Below are 17,664 nucleotides of genomic sequence, written 5' to 3'. Positions count from 1 at the left end.
GTGTTTGTGGCAAAGTAGAGAAGCATAATCTTATTCTGATGTTTAACCAGAATAGCTTTCTCATTTTTCACTTGACTTTTTCCCACTTAAACCCCATAGCTTCTCCATGATCCTGCCCATGCTATGTGACGGTCTCCTGCTGCCCTCAGGTATGTCACCCCTTTCACACCTTTTATTTTAATGACCACAAGTGCTATAATTCTGCTTCCCTTTCTACACTGCTACCAGAAAGCCCCTGGAAAAACAGAAGCCCATTAGATTTTCATGTAAACAGGTATCAAAACAGGATCTTGCACCTATGAAGCCCTTGGGAGCTCTGCCAACTGGATCTAAACCGAGGTGTGAACTAACATGTAGGTAACATGCAGCTGTGAAGGTTAGTTAGGTCAGCATTTCTAAAGAGGTAGCAACCTCAGTAATTTTCTGAAGGGAACTGGAAAGGCATGGAAAGATGATATAAAATGCTACACCTGGGTCATGAAGTGGCATGCCCAGAGAATGCTGACCTGGACTAACCAGCACATTTCATTCACCTTTCCTTTTCTGCCTCCTTCCCATATAACTGGAAGGTGGGAAGGAAAAAGTATGCATGCCTAACAGGATTTTTTGGGGGAGTGAGAAGGTGGTAGACATGAGAGAAACAAAGTCTCTTTCACTACTTATTCATCAGAACTGCTCACATCGATGTCATGAAATGCCTTCTAGCAGGAGCTACAGCTCTGCTCTCAAAGCACTGTTTTGCTTTGTCAGGTAAGGCTAACCCAGACAATGAAAGCATTTTATCTTTCATTCAAATATGAGTTGGGGCCTTATGTTTCTGGCCAGACCAAACTGCGAACACTGTTGGAACCCAACTAAATCAGGATTCTCACTTACTAGCAGAATAGTTATTAATGTTGTCATTTTATATCAAAAGGTGAAGAGTTGACAGAGAGAGGAAACACTTCCAGAAACAGGAATTTTAAGCAGTACATTAATTCATCCAAACCTATAACATCTCAAAACTGTGAACTAGAACCCCCTTAAATTTTAAATTCTGTAATGCATCATAAAAATTATTAACACTCTTATATTTCAGAGCTTTATGGGATGAAATACTCATACTTTTGTGGCCTCTTAATATCCCAGAAGTGAGGCAGAAATGTAAGCAGTCTCTCTGAGTGCCACAAAAGTTGTGTGGACATAAAGACTGCTCAGATTTTCAGGTGCTTCTGAACCGTGTCCCATTTTCAAGTTCTGATTTGGTATGTTTTGTCAAATTATCCAGAAATTTCCTAAGTCTTTTGTAACACTGGGGTTAAACTCAATACCCGTTTTGCTCATACACATCTCTGATATCACAGTGATTAGTAAAGCTAGGAATTCTATACAGAATTCAAATTTTCTATTTGGAAAGACAAATATGCAATTTCTAAAAAAATCATTAAACACTGATATTCTAATACTGCTTTATTGGCACCACTCTGGCATTCAGATTCAAGATACCTAGTAGGATAAACACATTTTATCCATTTTGGGGAACAAAATATGTATGACATATCATTTTGCTGTATATATATAACATTTTTTGGAATGAATTTGGAAAAGCAGTAACTTCAATTTTCAAAAAACAATATCAGTGACCTTTTTACAAGTCTTACTTAAAGACAGTCACATGCCATTATTATATCTGTCTCTCAGTTACAAGCTCTGTGCCGCAGAGTTAACAACTCACTGACACGTCACAGAAAAACTGGACAGTTTAAAGACCATGTGAGCTTTTATTCTCAGCATGCATCTTCTGCCCCAGGGTATTGCTAGGACTATATTTCACCTGATCTTGCAGTTGCTCTCCATTTGAAATCCTAGCACGCTTTATGAGAAATGCAAAGCTCAGTGGGATTTTTGCTTATCACAGTGCTTCCTGCTTTCACAAAGCAGAAGCAGTGGGGACTGAAGGATAACTTCCTGAGGTTAACAGTGATAAGGAGGAGACATTTCCTGTGAAGAGATGTAAAAGTAAGCAGGCTAACATTTAGTCACAGCTCTCTCCAACAATAAGCAGAGAGACAGATTGTTGAGCAGCTGTGTGGAACTCTCCGAGGAAAAGATACAAAATGCTTTAACAGGTGGTTGGTTTTCTCCAGAGACCATGCACAGGGAAGCAAGGGAGAGTCCCAGATAACTGAGAGGACAGTGGCTCAGGGCTGTTAAGAAAGTGAAGGATTTAGGCAAAAGTTAAATGTCATGTACATCCATCAGGTTCACATGAGATACCAGTTTCTTCTAGTTCTGAATTTTTAACTTGGATTTTTTCCCAATGGTCTGTCAGCTCTCATGATGAAAAATGGAGTTCTTTCTGTCTCCCAGTTACTACTGAAATTCCGTGGAAATCTGGAACCATATCTATTTTTCACAGCCATGGCAAGAGTAATTAGGTGAATATCTAGACAGCATTATAATTCCTACAAATCTCTTAAAACGAATCTACTTCACTAGGAGATGTCAATCCTTTAGAGAAATACCATCTTTGCACTAGGTGATCAGCAAAATGCACTTGTAACTTATGGGACCAACTCTGTAACTTCTTGGTGAACCCAAAAAAGCCTGCTTAAATGCAGCTTATCTTCATAGGAAGGACATACACTCTTCCCTAAAGAAGATACTAAATAAAAAGGATGGATTTTCTGCAGACTTCAAAAGAACCACCCAAGCCACCTAAGAAAAAAGAATATTTCTGGAATGAATGAAAGTTTTTGTAGCTTTTTTTATTATTAGTCTTACAAAACCATAGACACAGGTGTTTTCTTTTTCATAAAAATGTGAGAATAAAAAATAAATAAAGAATAAAAAAGTGAGAATTCAACATCACACTACCTCCTGCCCTACTATGTTTCTGTTTCTGAGGCCACTGGAACATGTATACTACCCCTATAAATAGTGAAGAAGCTATTTCTGTAGAAAATGCTAAGTGTTTAAAAGCTCTATGAATTTCTTTCTCTTGTGCCTTTGCATGATACAAACAGCATGGAGAAGGGAACTAGATGTGAGCACCAAGACAAAATTAATTTAGTATGATGAGCTCAAGACTGTGTTTTGAGTGGTTTTGAGATATAAGCACCTTCAGAAACTATTGGGAAGCGCTGGATTAAAGGCCAACTGTCAAATTCCCCTAGAACGGTCCTCAAGATTGTTAGGGAAATAAAAATCCCAAGCGAGGCCAAAGAACACGTCTGCTGATATCTAGTCACTGATACACATTCCCCCTCTGATTTTTCTAATGCTGCATGGCAGACTGGCTCACACTGGCTTTTCATCCCTTATTCAGACCACAGATAAAGTAGACATAATTCTGGAAAACCAGGATTATTTTATAAAGATGACTTGAAATTTAGCTATCAACTAGTCAACCCAGACATTTAAATGACTGGATAAATAAAAGGAATCGGGCCCTGATCCCAGATATGTTTGTGTATTTATGTTTATAGTGACAAATAAGCAAGATGCTGACAGAGACAAAGTGCCAACAGTGTTGGGGAAGATAAATGAAGAAAATGAACACAATAGATTTTTAAAAGCTTTTCAACATTTAGAATGTCAAATTTTCACAACATTTACATAAATCATTTGGAAGCAAACCTCAAAAAGAATTCATACTAATTCACATATGTGAAGGGGATCCATAACTGTGTTTTTACAATTTAAAAAAAACCACAATTTAAAAAAAGACTTACTTTTCACAGATTCAAAATTCATAGTGTTGCATAAAAATATGCATGTTTACATCAGGGAAGGGAAAAATGCCACATGGTTTATACAGAGTGCACACAAAATCCACTATTTTCTCAGCTCTGCATACCAATTATACACAGGGAAATTTGTCTGAAAAATCCATTCTCTAACATTTTTTTTCCACATTTTTCTCAGTCTAAGATTGTGCTCAGTGCTATCTGCTCTCTTACCTATATGACATTCTTTGCATTTAATAGGAAACCATTGGGAGAAGGTACTGTATTTTACTAATATTTTAGCACTGTGCACAATACATTAGCGCCTCTATCCTCAGTAGAGAAGAGATGAGCACCTTTTTACCACAAAGCAACACAAAAACAATTAATTGCTTCTACAGGAAAAGACACTCGCCAAAAAAGTTCACAAACACTATTATGTCTCAAGTAGCCTGAAGATTTCCAAATCTCTTCCTGCACGTTGCAGAAAACTTAACAATGAAGTGAAATTCTATTAAAAAAAAAAAATAAAAAGAAAGTATGCCCTAAGGTATATCACCGCATCCCGCAGCCGCAGGGAGGAGGAGGGAAGATCCAGCAGGCAGGAGTTGTGCAGCAAGATTGATCTATTTAATTATTTTACAAACTCTTTTATAGACTTTTTTCTTCATAGTCTAATTGGACAAAGGATCAGCCACCCCTTGGGGTGATTGGCTAAAATCCTAAAACATCCATTGTCAAAATATTTTTCTACTGTACTATAAACAAGACTTTTCAAGGCTGCAGGTGTTTGGTTGTTTACATAACTCTGCTACCTCTTCTGTGAGAGAGAAAAGTCTCTCACAGGCTTAGAAAATAGCAAGAAAATCCTTGGTAGCAGCATTTTTCTTTCTCCTACTCTCCCTCTCAGTCAGAAAACACGGAGCCACAACTGCACTGTGCTATCAGCTGCTCTCTGTGCTGTGCTCCATACCAACACAGTTACTCTTTGACATAGAGAAGCTTTTGCAAAAAGCTGTTATAGAATCTGCACATATACACACACTGTCTTCAGCAGATATTACACTGCTATTTGAATCTTTAAAGTCGGTGCTATTCAGCACAGGCAACGTTGCACCAGAATGGTAGAGCTGGTCTGATTAAACTCTAAGGCTGGGGGCAGGTATGCAAGCTGGCTCATGTGATTTCTTAGGTGTGTCTACATAGGCATGAAAATACACCTATCTTTTAATCCTTTAATCCTTCATCCCAAAAGTTTTATAGCTCCATCTGTGGTGCTGTAAACAGGCTGAAAAACCTGTCTGGGGTACAGGATAAACTAACCCTCTCACTGGGGCACACTAATGCTACTTTACCACTCTGGGTTGAAGCTGGCTCAGCATGCAGGAAAGGCTGTGCTTTTTTGTAGGCATCTCTCATGGCTGTGTAGGCACTTTCTGACAACTTGGGCTCCTCAGTTCGCTGCAGAACTGAGTGACCATACTGAGCATGCAGGCACACATGATGCTAACACAGGCCTTGGAGAGAGCACTCTGCCAGGCTGGCACCATCAGCCCCTCTGGGTTCCCCTCTGCTGTAGAGCAGCATAAACCATTCTGTTCAGAACAGTGTGGACTAAGTCCTATGCCTAGCCAGCTAATACAGCCAGAGAGGCGTTGGAAGCGCCATCTCTACTTACTCTCCTGCTCTTCACAAGCAACTAGCTAGCTGAGATGGGGAATATGCTGATGACACCTTTCCACAAGCCTCTGTCCAGCCCCACAACCTGACCAACAGTCTGAGTAAGGCTGCTTTAACCCAAGAGGCTTTAACCTGTGGGGACAACTAGACAGACCATGATTATTGAGGTACCTGAGAAAGAGTGGGGTGAAATCTATCTTGCAAGAAATGAGTACTTCACTTAAAGGGAAAGGTGGCACTTTACCAGAAAGAACAGCTTACATTTAGTTGCTGAGAGCTGGGACTTATACTGGCCTCGAACCAGCCGGCAGGTGGACCCATCTCCATTGCAGACTCCACAGTTATCTTCCTTGACAGCACTTCCCAGCTGGTGGTCACAGCCAACAATCTGGCAAGAAAGAAAGATGTGCAGTTCAACGTGAGCCCTTACCAACTGACTGCTCAATCCATGTCCGCAACTAATTACTCTAGATTTCTCTCTTAGCATCTCTAGAGGGCCATAAAGTACCTTAGCAATGAAAGAGGCTGAGCAAATCTGGCTGGGAGTGTGCACTGAAGCCAGGCGAGAGACAGTGAACAGGTTAGTACTCAATGGCTTTTGCAGTCCAGAGGAAGAAAAGAAGAGGTTGTTATTTTAGCGCATTGTGAACATTTCTTGGTCAGAGTCCTATCAGAAATTTCACCTCTTAGAGTTTCACAAAGAAAAATGCCTGAAACAGATAAGAAGACAGATACGAAGCAGACAGATAGATAAAAGTGAAGAGCAGCATGGATCAATAGTAACATGGCTCAGTGAAATTCTACCTGCTATGCAGCTGGGGAAGCCATGGGGTTTTAATTATGTTTGACAATAATCCCATTCCACACTGTCAATGCCTGTGTTCAGACATTGTAAAAGATCTGACAAAAAAGGATGGAATGATTGCAACAGAAGAATTGAGAGTCATTGCATGAATGCAATTACCTGCTCTGAAATTGGCTTTATTCCTACATGCAAATTGTTTGGTTCAAAATTTTAAGAGCTGAATACATAAACTAGGTCTCTCAGTTTGCAAAACCCCTATAATTCCCAGGAGAATCAAATAGAAATTTATAGTTAAGTACATTTAAAGTTAATTAATGGACTATTAATTTATTCATCACAGTGTCAATGTCAGCCTTTTGTTCGAACTTTAAGTTCTGCATCCAAGTTATGAATTTTGCATATAAATAATTGAAATCCAAGAAACTAAGGAACTCCTTACAGCGTTGTAATTACCTTTGAAAGTAGTAGAAAATGAAAGGCCTTCTAGCATTCTGGCATGCAGAGTAAGCGACAAACAAATATTTGTCTATAACTTCTAATGAGTTTGTGCTAAGGCTCTTAGCCAAACAGAGAGGATATAGATAAACACAGAGAATTTTAAATAAAGTGTTTGTTTTAGCTTTAAATTTCCCTGCATTTCTGAGTTTCACTTAAATCAGAGAACTAGGTCCTAGAAAATGATGAGAGCAAGTAGGGCACTTATCATCAAGACTCATAAAAGCAGTATGTGTAACTTGCCCACTTAAACATTCAGACTAGTATTTCTCATTCATGCAAATCTCAGTGTGCAGAATTACACATCTCTGCTAGGGTGAGATATACTTCTGGATTTGACAATTTCTCTTCATTTGCCTATGAAAATGCAGGCTTTAATAACCAGTAGTTACTTTTAGCAATTCGATTCCCATTTTTAACACCATTGTTTTACTAGCTGCACAATTGCTGTTTCTTTGATTATTTGTCATATTGACAATATAATTTATTTAATTTAAATCTTTATAGATTCAGGCTTTCAGAAGAAAGCTACCATCAAATGTCTTTGATTTCACCTTCTGCTTCCAGGTCACATTATGATGCCTCCAAGAGAATTAATGAGGCCTAAAAAAAGTAACAGTTGTAGAGAAATGATACATTTTCTTGAAAACCTAGTCATAGCAAGACTGCAAGAGACATTTTAACACATTAGAAACACCAAAACAAATAATAGAAAGCTGAAGCAAAGATAAGAGTATCTTGATTGTGACTACTCCATACAGAACTTCCAAGCACAGATACACAAATTGTATCCATGGTACTATGTAAGATTTACATCTATTTTTTTTTTTTCTGAGTAAGAATATCCCTACAGGAGATGAACCACCTTCAATATACGCAGACTCGTATGCTTTAACTTCCATGAATGTCACTCTGTAGACAAGATGGTAAAAAGAACCACTTGAATGATCTCAAAACTGTATGACAATGGCTACAAATCAGATTTTCCTTCTAGTGCATTAGAGATCACTAGCACCCACAGTGAGAAGCATCCTGCTGGGGAACCCAGATAACAAAAGAAAGGTTAGAATTCCCTTTCATATCTGCTCACATTTTATAATCAATAATTCAGGTTAGAGTGGTACACAAATCTTTATGCCTTTGCCGATTTTGAAACAAATATGTGAACTGCTTGGATATGAAATAGGCTTGATCTTAAATCCAGGTATGAGGTAACCAATTTCAAAAAACAGCATTTACTACTTTAAAGCATTTTTAACTTTATGAATCATCAGCTCACATGTTGCCATGGGCTATACCCTGATTAAAATTAATTTATAAACTGAGCAATTTGGAGCTAGGTCACAACTTGTGGAGGAAACCACCAGGAAAATCTCAGGTGTGAAAGGAAGTTATCTTATTATATGTGGCTTGTTTATTTTTCTGAGTTGGACGGCCATTACCAGTGTACATCATAAAAATATTTCTTCTGCTAAAATGCTGTGTATCAAATGGAAGTATGAGCAAAGTGGAAGTATGGAGACCTTTGTGAATACTAAGACTTCTGTGGTATGTACAAAATGTATATTAACCTTACTGTATTTGGCAGTGTCTCAGATAATTTTATGCAATTAAAAGTTTTGATGAAATTAAATGAATTTCCTATTTCTCCCCAAGGTCTCTGAAAAGATTTTTTCTTTACTCTGTTAGATTATCTGTTTTAATAGATATGCAGAGCTCTGGGAATATGTATGAAATTTTCATTAAAAAAACTTATGAGTGATTAATGCCTGAAATAAAAAACATTCCCAAGCTCTCTTTTCTTTTCTTTTCTTCTTTGCTTTGCTTTGCTTTGCTTTGCCTTGCCTTACTTTGCTTTTCTTTCTTCCTTTTCCTTTTTTCTTTTTTCTTTTCTTTTTTCAATACATACGGAAATTCTTCCATCTTTTGAAGGCAATTACATGCACTAGAAAGGTTGCTAGCGTTTGCAATGGAGTCACTGGTGCTTTAAAATCAAAAGCACTACTCCAGATCTCTTATATTAGTTTTTAGTAGCTCTGACATGAAATTACAGGCTGGACTGTTATGAAAGCAAAAGATCAGACAAGGAAATATTAAAGTGCTCCTGAAAAAAGACACAGTTCATGAGAACAATATCTTTTGTCTCTGAGCAGAAGAAACAGGAGTTCGGCTGAGTTGAGAGTGTCATTTCCATAACATTATCTTCACTGTCCATCAAGGCAGCAGAGAACTCATTGAAAAAGATTATGGAATGGGTGAAAATACATCACCACTACCCTAGAAATCTGCACAGGGTTAACAAGGAACAGGAAGGCAGAATTGTTTCTTTCAGCATTCACACATAGCATGATCAAAACACAGAGGGAAGGTTTTAAAATGGCTGTTATCAGAGATGTCGAAGATCCAAGACACTAGGAGAGGCCATCTATCAAGAAAAGTAGACTCACTTGGTCTGCAGAACCAGAAAAGTCTGCCAATTCCCTGACCTATGGGCATACTCATCTGATGAGAGGTGGCTGAGGACCTCGTCATGAAAATAGGCACCACAGAAGGCACTGCTTCATCAGCATGGTAAGCAAAGGAAACAATAAGGATATTCTATCTCCAATATACAGCTCACAGTAATGGTTTGGGGGACACAGTCTGAAACAAAACATTGACATTTTTAATTCAGAGACCTAGGGAATATTTCACTCTCTGAAAAGCTTTGAAATGTCAACTCCTTGTCTTGGTTTGAAGCTGGATCCAATGCTGAAATTCCGAAGTTTCTGTGGGATAGAAACTTCCCTTTCCAATGCATTCTAGTTCTCATCTTAATATATCCTGGGGGGCTTAGGGAGATGAAGTCTTTTTCAATCCATAAAGGTCTGGGAAGGAAGCCCCCACTAGGAATGAAAATGGATTACTACAACAAATTGTGCCTGGAAATGTTCTGAAGTAAGCAGTTTTCATACTCATTTCTATTACATGTTAAGTTTCCTCCCCTTAAAGCAGGGTAATGAAGCACAGACTTTCCACACAGGAATCTTTTGAGTTTCAAGTTGCTGAAGTGCAGTCAGAGGCTTGAACTGCAGATTGTTACCACACAAAATGTCAGAAGCAGCTCCATTAAGTTCCCTGACGATCTAATCCAAACTCCATTAAAATCAAGAACATGTACTTATAAGTTTGATAAGTTTTGGACGAAGCTCTTGTGCGTTTCTAAACGTGCTTCTATGAAGCTCATTACTATTGTGGTTAAATGCCCCTAAAGCAGTAAAGGCAGATTTTGCAGAGCTCTGGAGGTCTCTCAGTATATGAAGATGTCAGCCATGTAGTACCAGAGTGAGGAAATCACAAGTGACTACCAACTGCCTGCCCAGACCTTCTTCACCACCTCTAAAGTGAGCGGATTTTTTATTCTCCTTATGGGTTTAGCATAGAAAAGTCTAGCAACAAAAAGCCAGAATAATAACAGCTAATCCCTAGTTGGCCAAGCCTGTATTGTTTTCTGGCATAAGGTACCACATTTCTACTCAGAGGTAAAGATTCCTTATTACACTTAGGCTGAAGTCCCAGACTTCATGCTGCGTTTGACTTTCCCTCCCTTCCCCCCCATGCTCCCCCCCCCCGCCCTACTCCACTTCACAGCCCATAGGTTGACAAAACAGAAGAATAGGGATATTCCTGACTCTGAGACACATTACAAAATCATATTTACAGGACACTGCAAGAAAAAAGATGGTTATCAAGTTAGCAGATCAACTGGTTTGTGTAGTTTAAAGGCGTCAGGCTGAAAGTCCCACAACAGGAGTTGGAACGAACTCACTGAGTGCGTGCATGAGTGCTGTAAGTGCACGTGTTCCCCTTGTGGACTTGAACTCTGGCTCAGTTTAGCAGATTTTTCCAGAAATAAAACTGGACCAGCAATGACAGGTTCTGCTCCAGCCCTGCTAGTCTGGAAATGCCCTGAAGTAACAAGTTTTCATAATAATTTCTATTCAATATTAAGAAATCCTGGGCAGGAAATAATATAATAAAGCAAGCTTTCAAATCTAGCCAATTATAAAGAAATCTCTCTGCTTTTCAAAGGGCATGTCTGCAGTTCAAATGCAAAAAGTTCTGAGAATCTGAGAAAAACAAAGTTGCCCTTCACATAGATAATGTGGGGCTCAATGTGGGACTTCTGTGGATTGTCACTGCTCAGTTGAAGAAAGATTTGGACCTGATCCATCATTTCAACTGGGTTCAAAATCTTAGAGAATCAGCATGAAGAGCTGCTCTACTCTTCAAATTACTGGGGAGAGTACAGGCTTGAGCCTGTACAGCAAACTGGATCTGGGCTGGTGTCTGTGACACGGGGACTTGCAGCCCCTGCTGAAGAAGTATCTGCTCTTCAGAGCACTGACTGAGATGACATTTTGCAGCCCCAGCATTTTTCTGGCACAGCCTCATGACATTATCCCACGACAGGCAATCTTGACCAGCACCAGGCACTAGGCAGGACTCCCCCATGTCCCCAGGAATTCAGGTGGAGCTACACCACAATCCAATTATAATTGAAGACCATAAGATAATTTTCACAATGGCAAAGCAATTTGTAACTGTGCTGGTAAGAGCAGGCTCAGCACCATGTGCCATCAGCGTACTTGCTTGGCATTCGAGTCAAATACATCTTGCAACAGTTCAGACACCGTGAAACAAACTTCAGTTACTGATGAGTACCCAAACTGTTAAATACAGCCACTGAAGTGGCTAAGGTACACCTTCCAACATATGAAACATGGCTGGCCAGCTTGTTGATTTGTTATTGCTGGTTGCCTTATCTACCTCTAGTCCACTGCAACCAATCGCAGGTCCTGCTTGATATCTGTCCCATCATTCTCAGCTAGCCAAAGCTCTCTGCTGTTAATATATTTAAACAAAGACCCTTGTGTAGCCTCACTCAGCCAACACAGCAGACACAATACATTGAGAATCAATGGTTCATCCAAAGCTCTAGAAGCAAGCAGCAAACACCCAGAAGCAGAAGGAACTAAAGAGAAATTTCTATTTTTTAATTTTCTCTCAGGGAACTACCCTTGATTTAAAAAGCAGCAATTAACCAAATTTTAAAGCTGCCACTTCTAAATCAGGATTATAGATGCACTAAAATCTGGGATGTGGGGAAAAGATAACTCCTTACATTCAAATTTAATTAGGAGGAATCTTCCAAAATAAAAAAAAAAGAGTGAATTTTTCAGGTTCAGTGATTTATAACCAACCAATTTGTTGTGTGGACCACCATAAGAGAGTCCACAAATGTGGACATGTGTGAACAAAACTCTCTCTAGTTCATTTTCTGCTGATACAGAAATCCAGAGGCTGCAGCTGTGTAAGAGGCCACATTTAAACAGAATTAACTTCCAACAGTTTATAAACAGATAACAATAAGAAGAAAAGAAGCTTTTGTGATTATTCATATTCACTTACATATTTCATTCACACTTTTCTTTGGTTTTGGCTGCATTTAGGCTCACATATCCATATTGAGCTAGAGTAAAAATTAGTTTCTCCTTTATCCTTGCATGCTTGTGTATTCACTGGAGAAGAAAAAACCCTAACTTTTTTTTTTAGCAAGTGCTCTTAAGCAGGTCATTGCTGAAATGCTTGCTTTTCTTCAGAAGAATCACATCTATTATCTGGATATCTTAGCAGTTCCAGGGGAAAGATTTGTCAGTTTTTGAAGAATATTAAAATACTACACCAGAAAGTGATTGCAAAGGTCATTCTAAGACTTCATCTAAAATTCATCAAGGCAGCCCTCCCTCAGCTTCCCTGTAGTAATGTGCTTGAGAAATCAAGAGTAAATGCTGCCTGCTGGACCTATTCTTTTCTCCTAGACCATGAAACACTAATTGTAAATGCATTTAACTGGCACTTGTGACATGTTACATTTGACTGCGATTCTTTGTAAGCTCTTGTGACTTCGTGACATGCTTGAAACTGCTACTCAGAGCTCTCTTCTGTTGGGTGTACAGGCTTCTTTTGTTGGCAGGAGTTGGTTCTCTGTCGGCTAGATCAATGGGGATCCAGCTGCAGAGCTTTGTTATAACAGTGACAGCAAAGATTTTCTGGTGCTTCGGGCAGTCACATAATCTGTGTTATTGAGGAACAGACATCTCTCACAGTTCAAATACTTGAGAGAGGCTACATATCTCCAAGCTACTGCTGAAACAGCTTATTTATACTGTGTGGTATTCCAGCCTGCTGCTCAGGGTGTGAGAGAAGTGCATGTAGGCCCTAGGAGAAGACATTTAGGAAGACAAAGGAAATTATCTAAAACTCCTGCAAAACACCTGTCCTGGGTCTTCACAGTAACTGGACCACTTGCCAAGGTCAGCACACGATCCTCATTGTTACCGGTGCTACAGGAGGGTGAGTACAGTCTCTAATATTAGACCAATTAATGTTGCAGGGTGGAAAATGCAGGTCATTTTCTTGCAGGGGTTCACATTGGGCAGGATGAACTCCTGGTGTTCTCATTCCTCAGAACCTGAGTTGACTTGAAAGGAAAGCATGCAAAGAAGTCAGATCCCAAGCTAAGGAACGACTAGGAGCAGCCACAGGCCCAGCTGCAAATTCCTACAGCTATGCCCCAAGTGTATCCCACATGGACAGTCAAGGCCCAAGGCAGGTTCATAAGGCTTCAGGAGCCTGCTGAGGTGACCACTTAATCTTATTTTTACCTGTCTCATGCAGGTTTACTATGTCAATGAGTACAATATCCATGCACCAACTCCAAACACGTGACACTGTTATCTTGATTAGCTCTGTATTTTGGGCTGAGCTGGAAACAGGAGAGGATGTGTGCAGCAACACTTGGTACACGGAAGGGAGAAGGAGAAACTCTCCATCCTGAAGTCGTGATACACAGGAAATACAGCACAGTCATCTACTTAAAGTAGAGCAGGTTTTCCCATTCTTCTGGAATTATGCACCAATCTGCATAGCCTCTGTCTCTGATGAAAAAAATTAGAAGCATACATGCAGACACACACATATAGAGCCATTTAAGTACTGGCATATATAGAACCAGAAAATAGAACCGTGGACTAGTTTGGGTTGTAAGGGACCTCTAATGGTCATCTAGGTCAACCCCCCTGCCATGGGCAGGACACACAATCAAAAAAAGGCCTCCAAGATCACCAAGTCTGACTTCTGACCAACCAGAGGTAACTAGAGGGAGCTAAATGTGACTAAGTTTGTTAGCTGACTTGAATTCACTGTGCAGCTCAGCAAAAAAAAGTCTTAGGAATCAATAAACCAGAAATTTTTTAAACTACCTCTAGTAGTATTTGGAAGTAGATCTGTAAAGAAAAATTTAATAATCTGTAAACAGTAGGCATTAATATAAGGATTTCTGGGATGCAGCTCTCTTTAACAAATAACCTGTAAATTTAAGAGAATGTAATGGAGAGAGTTGGAGTGAGAAGAAATAAAAGGACATTTATGGTCCTAAACAACTTTTTTGTAGTAACAAATTTAGTTAACAGCCTTCTTAAAAATTCTCAGCTTTATAATCATTGGATCTAATCCTGCAATTAGAGCTATAATATGATTCACTGTGCTATTCCATCATATATATGAAGTAATTTTATGGTCTTTAATAAAAGTAACACCAATAATAGTAATAGTAATAGTAATAGTAATAGTAATAATAATGACAACATTCTTACTATTAGGATGAGATTTGGTTTACCAACAGAAGAATAGCTTTTCAAGTTGTATGTAGAAAGCAGAAGGCAAAAGCAGAACTCTTTTATCTTGCTTCTTCAGAGAAATTTAAGGAATCAACAGGTATTACACTTCTACATGTACATGAAGCCAGTTTGTATATAACTCTTCCCAAACACATTTCTCATAAATTTCTTGGACCAGTAAGACTCTTATTGACTTTTCAGCCAAATGGCGCCGTTAATTTTTTAGCATAATTTGGCACAATTTTTTTTTCAAAATTTTCTGCTAGAGTTGAGTCTATCTTTCACAGATCATGCCTACACTTTTTGCCTTTGATGGGAAGTCGAACACTGTTGCATCCTTTCAGCAGATAGCTAAAAGGGCGTGTTTAGTTATATTTAGTGTCTAGCCTTTCAACATGAAACCCATGCAGCTGCCATGATTTTTCACAGAGAAGGACTCCTGTTGTCCTGAGCTATGGCTGAAATGTTTAAAGCAAACCCACAAATCACACACTTCATAGCAACTTGTATGGCATGTGGTCCCCTGGGATCCCTGGGCTGGAGAGACAGAAAGGATAGCAGAAGACAGGGGTCACTCCAGCTGTGTAAGTAAAAGAGACTGCCCAGACTGAAAGCATCTTGTCCATGATTGTGACTTCAGGGAAGCAATACTCATTTACATCAGGTGAGGATTTGGCTATGATATTGATGAGACCTGCTTCTGGGAAATTGCACAACAATTTACTATTTGGCCACATATTTAATGAAAACCATAACAATTTTTTTCAAAAAACCCCAGATCTGGTGTTATACAGCAACACACAGACTCTGACATCCATTCTGGGTATAGAAGAAGCCTTGAATAATCCTTGATCACCCATCTGAGGAAGCAAAGACTGACTTTCTTTTTCTTCCTTGCCAGAGTTAAAATAAAGAACATTTGAAGAATTCACACATGCAGAAGACAAAAATTATGTTGAGAGAGAACTAAGTATGAAGACTGTGATAACAGGAAGAAGTGAAAGAGACAAGGAAAACAGAAAAAAACCCAAAAATTAAAATGGAATATTCCCCCTGAAGCAGAAACAGAAAGAGAAATTATATTTTTTGATTGCGACAGGGAAGCTGGATAACACAAAGGAGATTTTGTTTACATTAGTAAAAGAAAGAAAGGAAGGAAGGAAGGAAGGAAGGAAGGAAGGAAGGAAGGAAGGAAGGACAGAAAATACCCATGTTGGATCCTTTTCAGAGAGATTATACACTAGGTGTGAGCTGCATGAAACAGAGCAGACAAATCAGTATTCTAGTGCACATGCTCAGTACAGCAAATTTCCTGGTTTTGTTGCTGTGATAATGCTAAGTGTGATGATAAAGAATAACCCTGATTTCAAATAAAAGCAGGAGCAGGCTGATCCTGAAAGACTGCACCCTGTGGCAGGGGACCCACATTGAAGCAGTTCATGAAGAGCTGTAGCTCATGAGATGGACTCACGTTGAAGAAGTTCATGGAGAACTGCCTCCCCTGTGAGGGATCCTGCACTGGAGCAGGGGAACGACTCCTCTCTCTGAGCAGTGGCAGGAACATGTGTGATGAACTGATTGCAACCTCTACTCCCCATCTCCCTTTGCGGCTCACAGGGAGGAGGTAGAGGAAAGGAGGGAGGGGTAGGGGGCAAGATGCTTTTGAGATTTGTTTTACTTCTCTTTCTCTTCCTCTGATTTTTATTGGCAATAAATTCAACTGATTTCCCCAAGTCCCTTTTGCCCATGATGGTAATCAGTGAGCGATCTCTCCCATTCCTTATCTCAACCCATGAGCCTTCAGTTATAACTTCTCTCCTCTGTCTGGCTGCAGAGAGCATCCAGCCAGGATCAACCCACCACACTCCCAACTCTGCAGTTTCAACTGTTGTATGCAGAAATTGCTTATATTCTCAAAACCCCCAAAAAGGATTTGAAGCGCGGGAATTTATTTTGCAAACAGGGAAAATTAAACTAGAAATTGGAAGTTTTAAATGTGTTTTCCTCAGCATACCCATCAATTCTACCTATAAAGAGGTTTCATAATGTTGAACTTCAAATCACTATTTCCTAAAAGAACATTCTATTGACTTCAGCATTGTGTTTCAAGCAGCTGTAATACACCAATGGGCCATGATATAACCTGAGGTAAACTCAAAATGAGACCCAAAGATCTAAGTAATCTGTATTTCTTTAAAAAGAGAAGACAAAAAAGGAAACCCAAATTACACAGATATCCATACAGAAAGGAATTTAAAATGTTCAGAAGGAACAAGATGATTAGGAAGAAATAAAATGCATCACATACTGAAATTTTTTTGTTGGAAAATGCTGTTGTTTAATCTGTCTCACTATGCACTCAAGAGTAAAACTACAGATAAAAAAAAATAGTGTTCAGAAATTAATTCCTATTAATTTCTCTTAATTTCTTAGGAGTTTCACACAAAGAACAAAGGCAAGTTATACATCTTTTCATGGGAAAAAACATTTATGTTTATATAATACAGAGAGAGGCAAGATGTCTGCAGCTTGCATGATTTCTGGACTATCACTCATGGATACTGCCCTATGCCATGAAGTATATCTCAATCAGCTACTGAATAACTTCTCGAAAACCCTATCTCCTTAAATAAAAATTAAACATATTTTTAAGAATCTCTAACCATACTCCTTAGTGAATTAAAGATTCAGGGATACAGCTTGTTGTACACACAAAATTGGCTTAGCTTGCCCTGAATAGAATCAGACGTCTCTTCTGACTTTAACTTCTAAATGGCCTTAGTAGTTGCAAAACAAAGACTTCAGCTCAAAATCTTGTAATTAAACACAGAGTCATAAATATGCCACTGAGGTACTGGTAGTATTAAACTTCCAAAGAATATGAAAAATAAAGGATAAATATGAGAGAGGGATCTTATAATTTCCAAATATTGCATATTTTTAACAAATACATTCTTGTCAATGAGAGTGAAAAGTATTACCTTTAAATCAGGAGTGAGTACTGAGGCACATAGAGGGCAGTACAACTAACCTTTAATTTCTGCCATTAGTGATCTGAAGAAGAGCTTGTGAGCCCACAATAGGCTATGGGTTGACCCAAGCCTTGCATACAAGGAAATACATTGCTGTGGTTAGTTAAGAAAATTGACACTTTTGTTCGATCTACTGGGAAAAATGCCCTACATCTATGCAAGCATACACCGATATTAACATCACTTTTACTATTTCAAGTTTCTTGCACAGACTATAATTAAAT

At 38.9% G+C, this 17,664-nt stretch overlaps 1 protein-coding gene across 2 annotated transcripts in view; it reads right to left on the bottom strand.

The window, feature by feature from the left end:
- ADAMTSL1 (ADAMTS like 1) overlaps positions 1-17,664 on the bottom strand; it is a 437,554-nt gene that overhangs the window by 122,741 nt on the left and 297,149 nt on the right. For both annotated transcript variants that reach the window (XM_069002429.1, XM_069002428.1), the window contains one exon: positions 5,649-5,775. In XM_069002429.1, coding sequence (XP_068858530.1) covers positions 5,649-5,775 — 127 coding nt within the window. The remainder of the gene's footprint in view (positions 1-5,648; positions 5,776-17,664) is intronic.

The sequence above is a fragment of the Aphelocoma coerulescens genome, assembly GCF_041296385.1.
Source record: "Aphelocoma coerulescens isolate FSJ_1873_10779 chromosome Z unlocalized genomic scaffold, UR_Acoe_1.0 ChrZ, whole genome shotgun sequence".
NCBI classification, from domain to species: domain Eukaryota; kingdom Metazoa; phylum Chordata; class Aves; order Passeriformes; family Corvidae; genus Aphelocoma; species Aphelocoma coerulescens.
The sequence above is the reverse complement of the archived record's forward strand: the minus strand, read 5'-3'. Positions and strand labels throughout refer to the sequence as shown.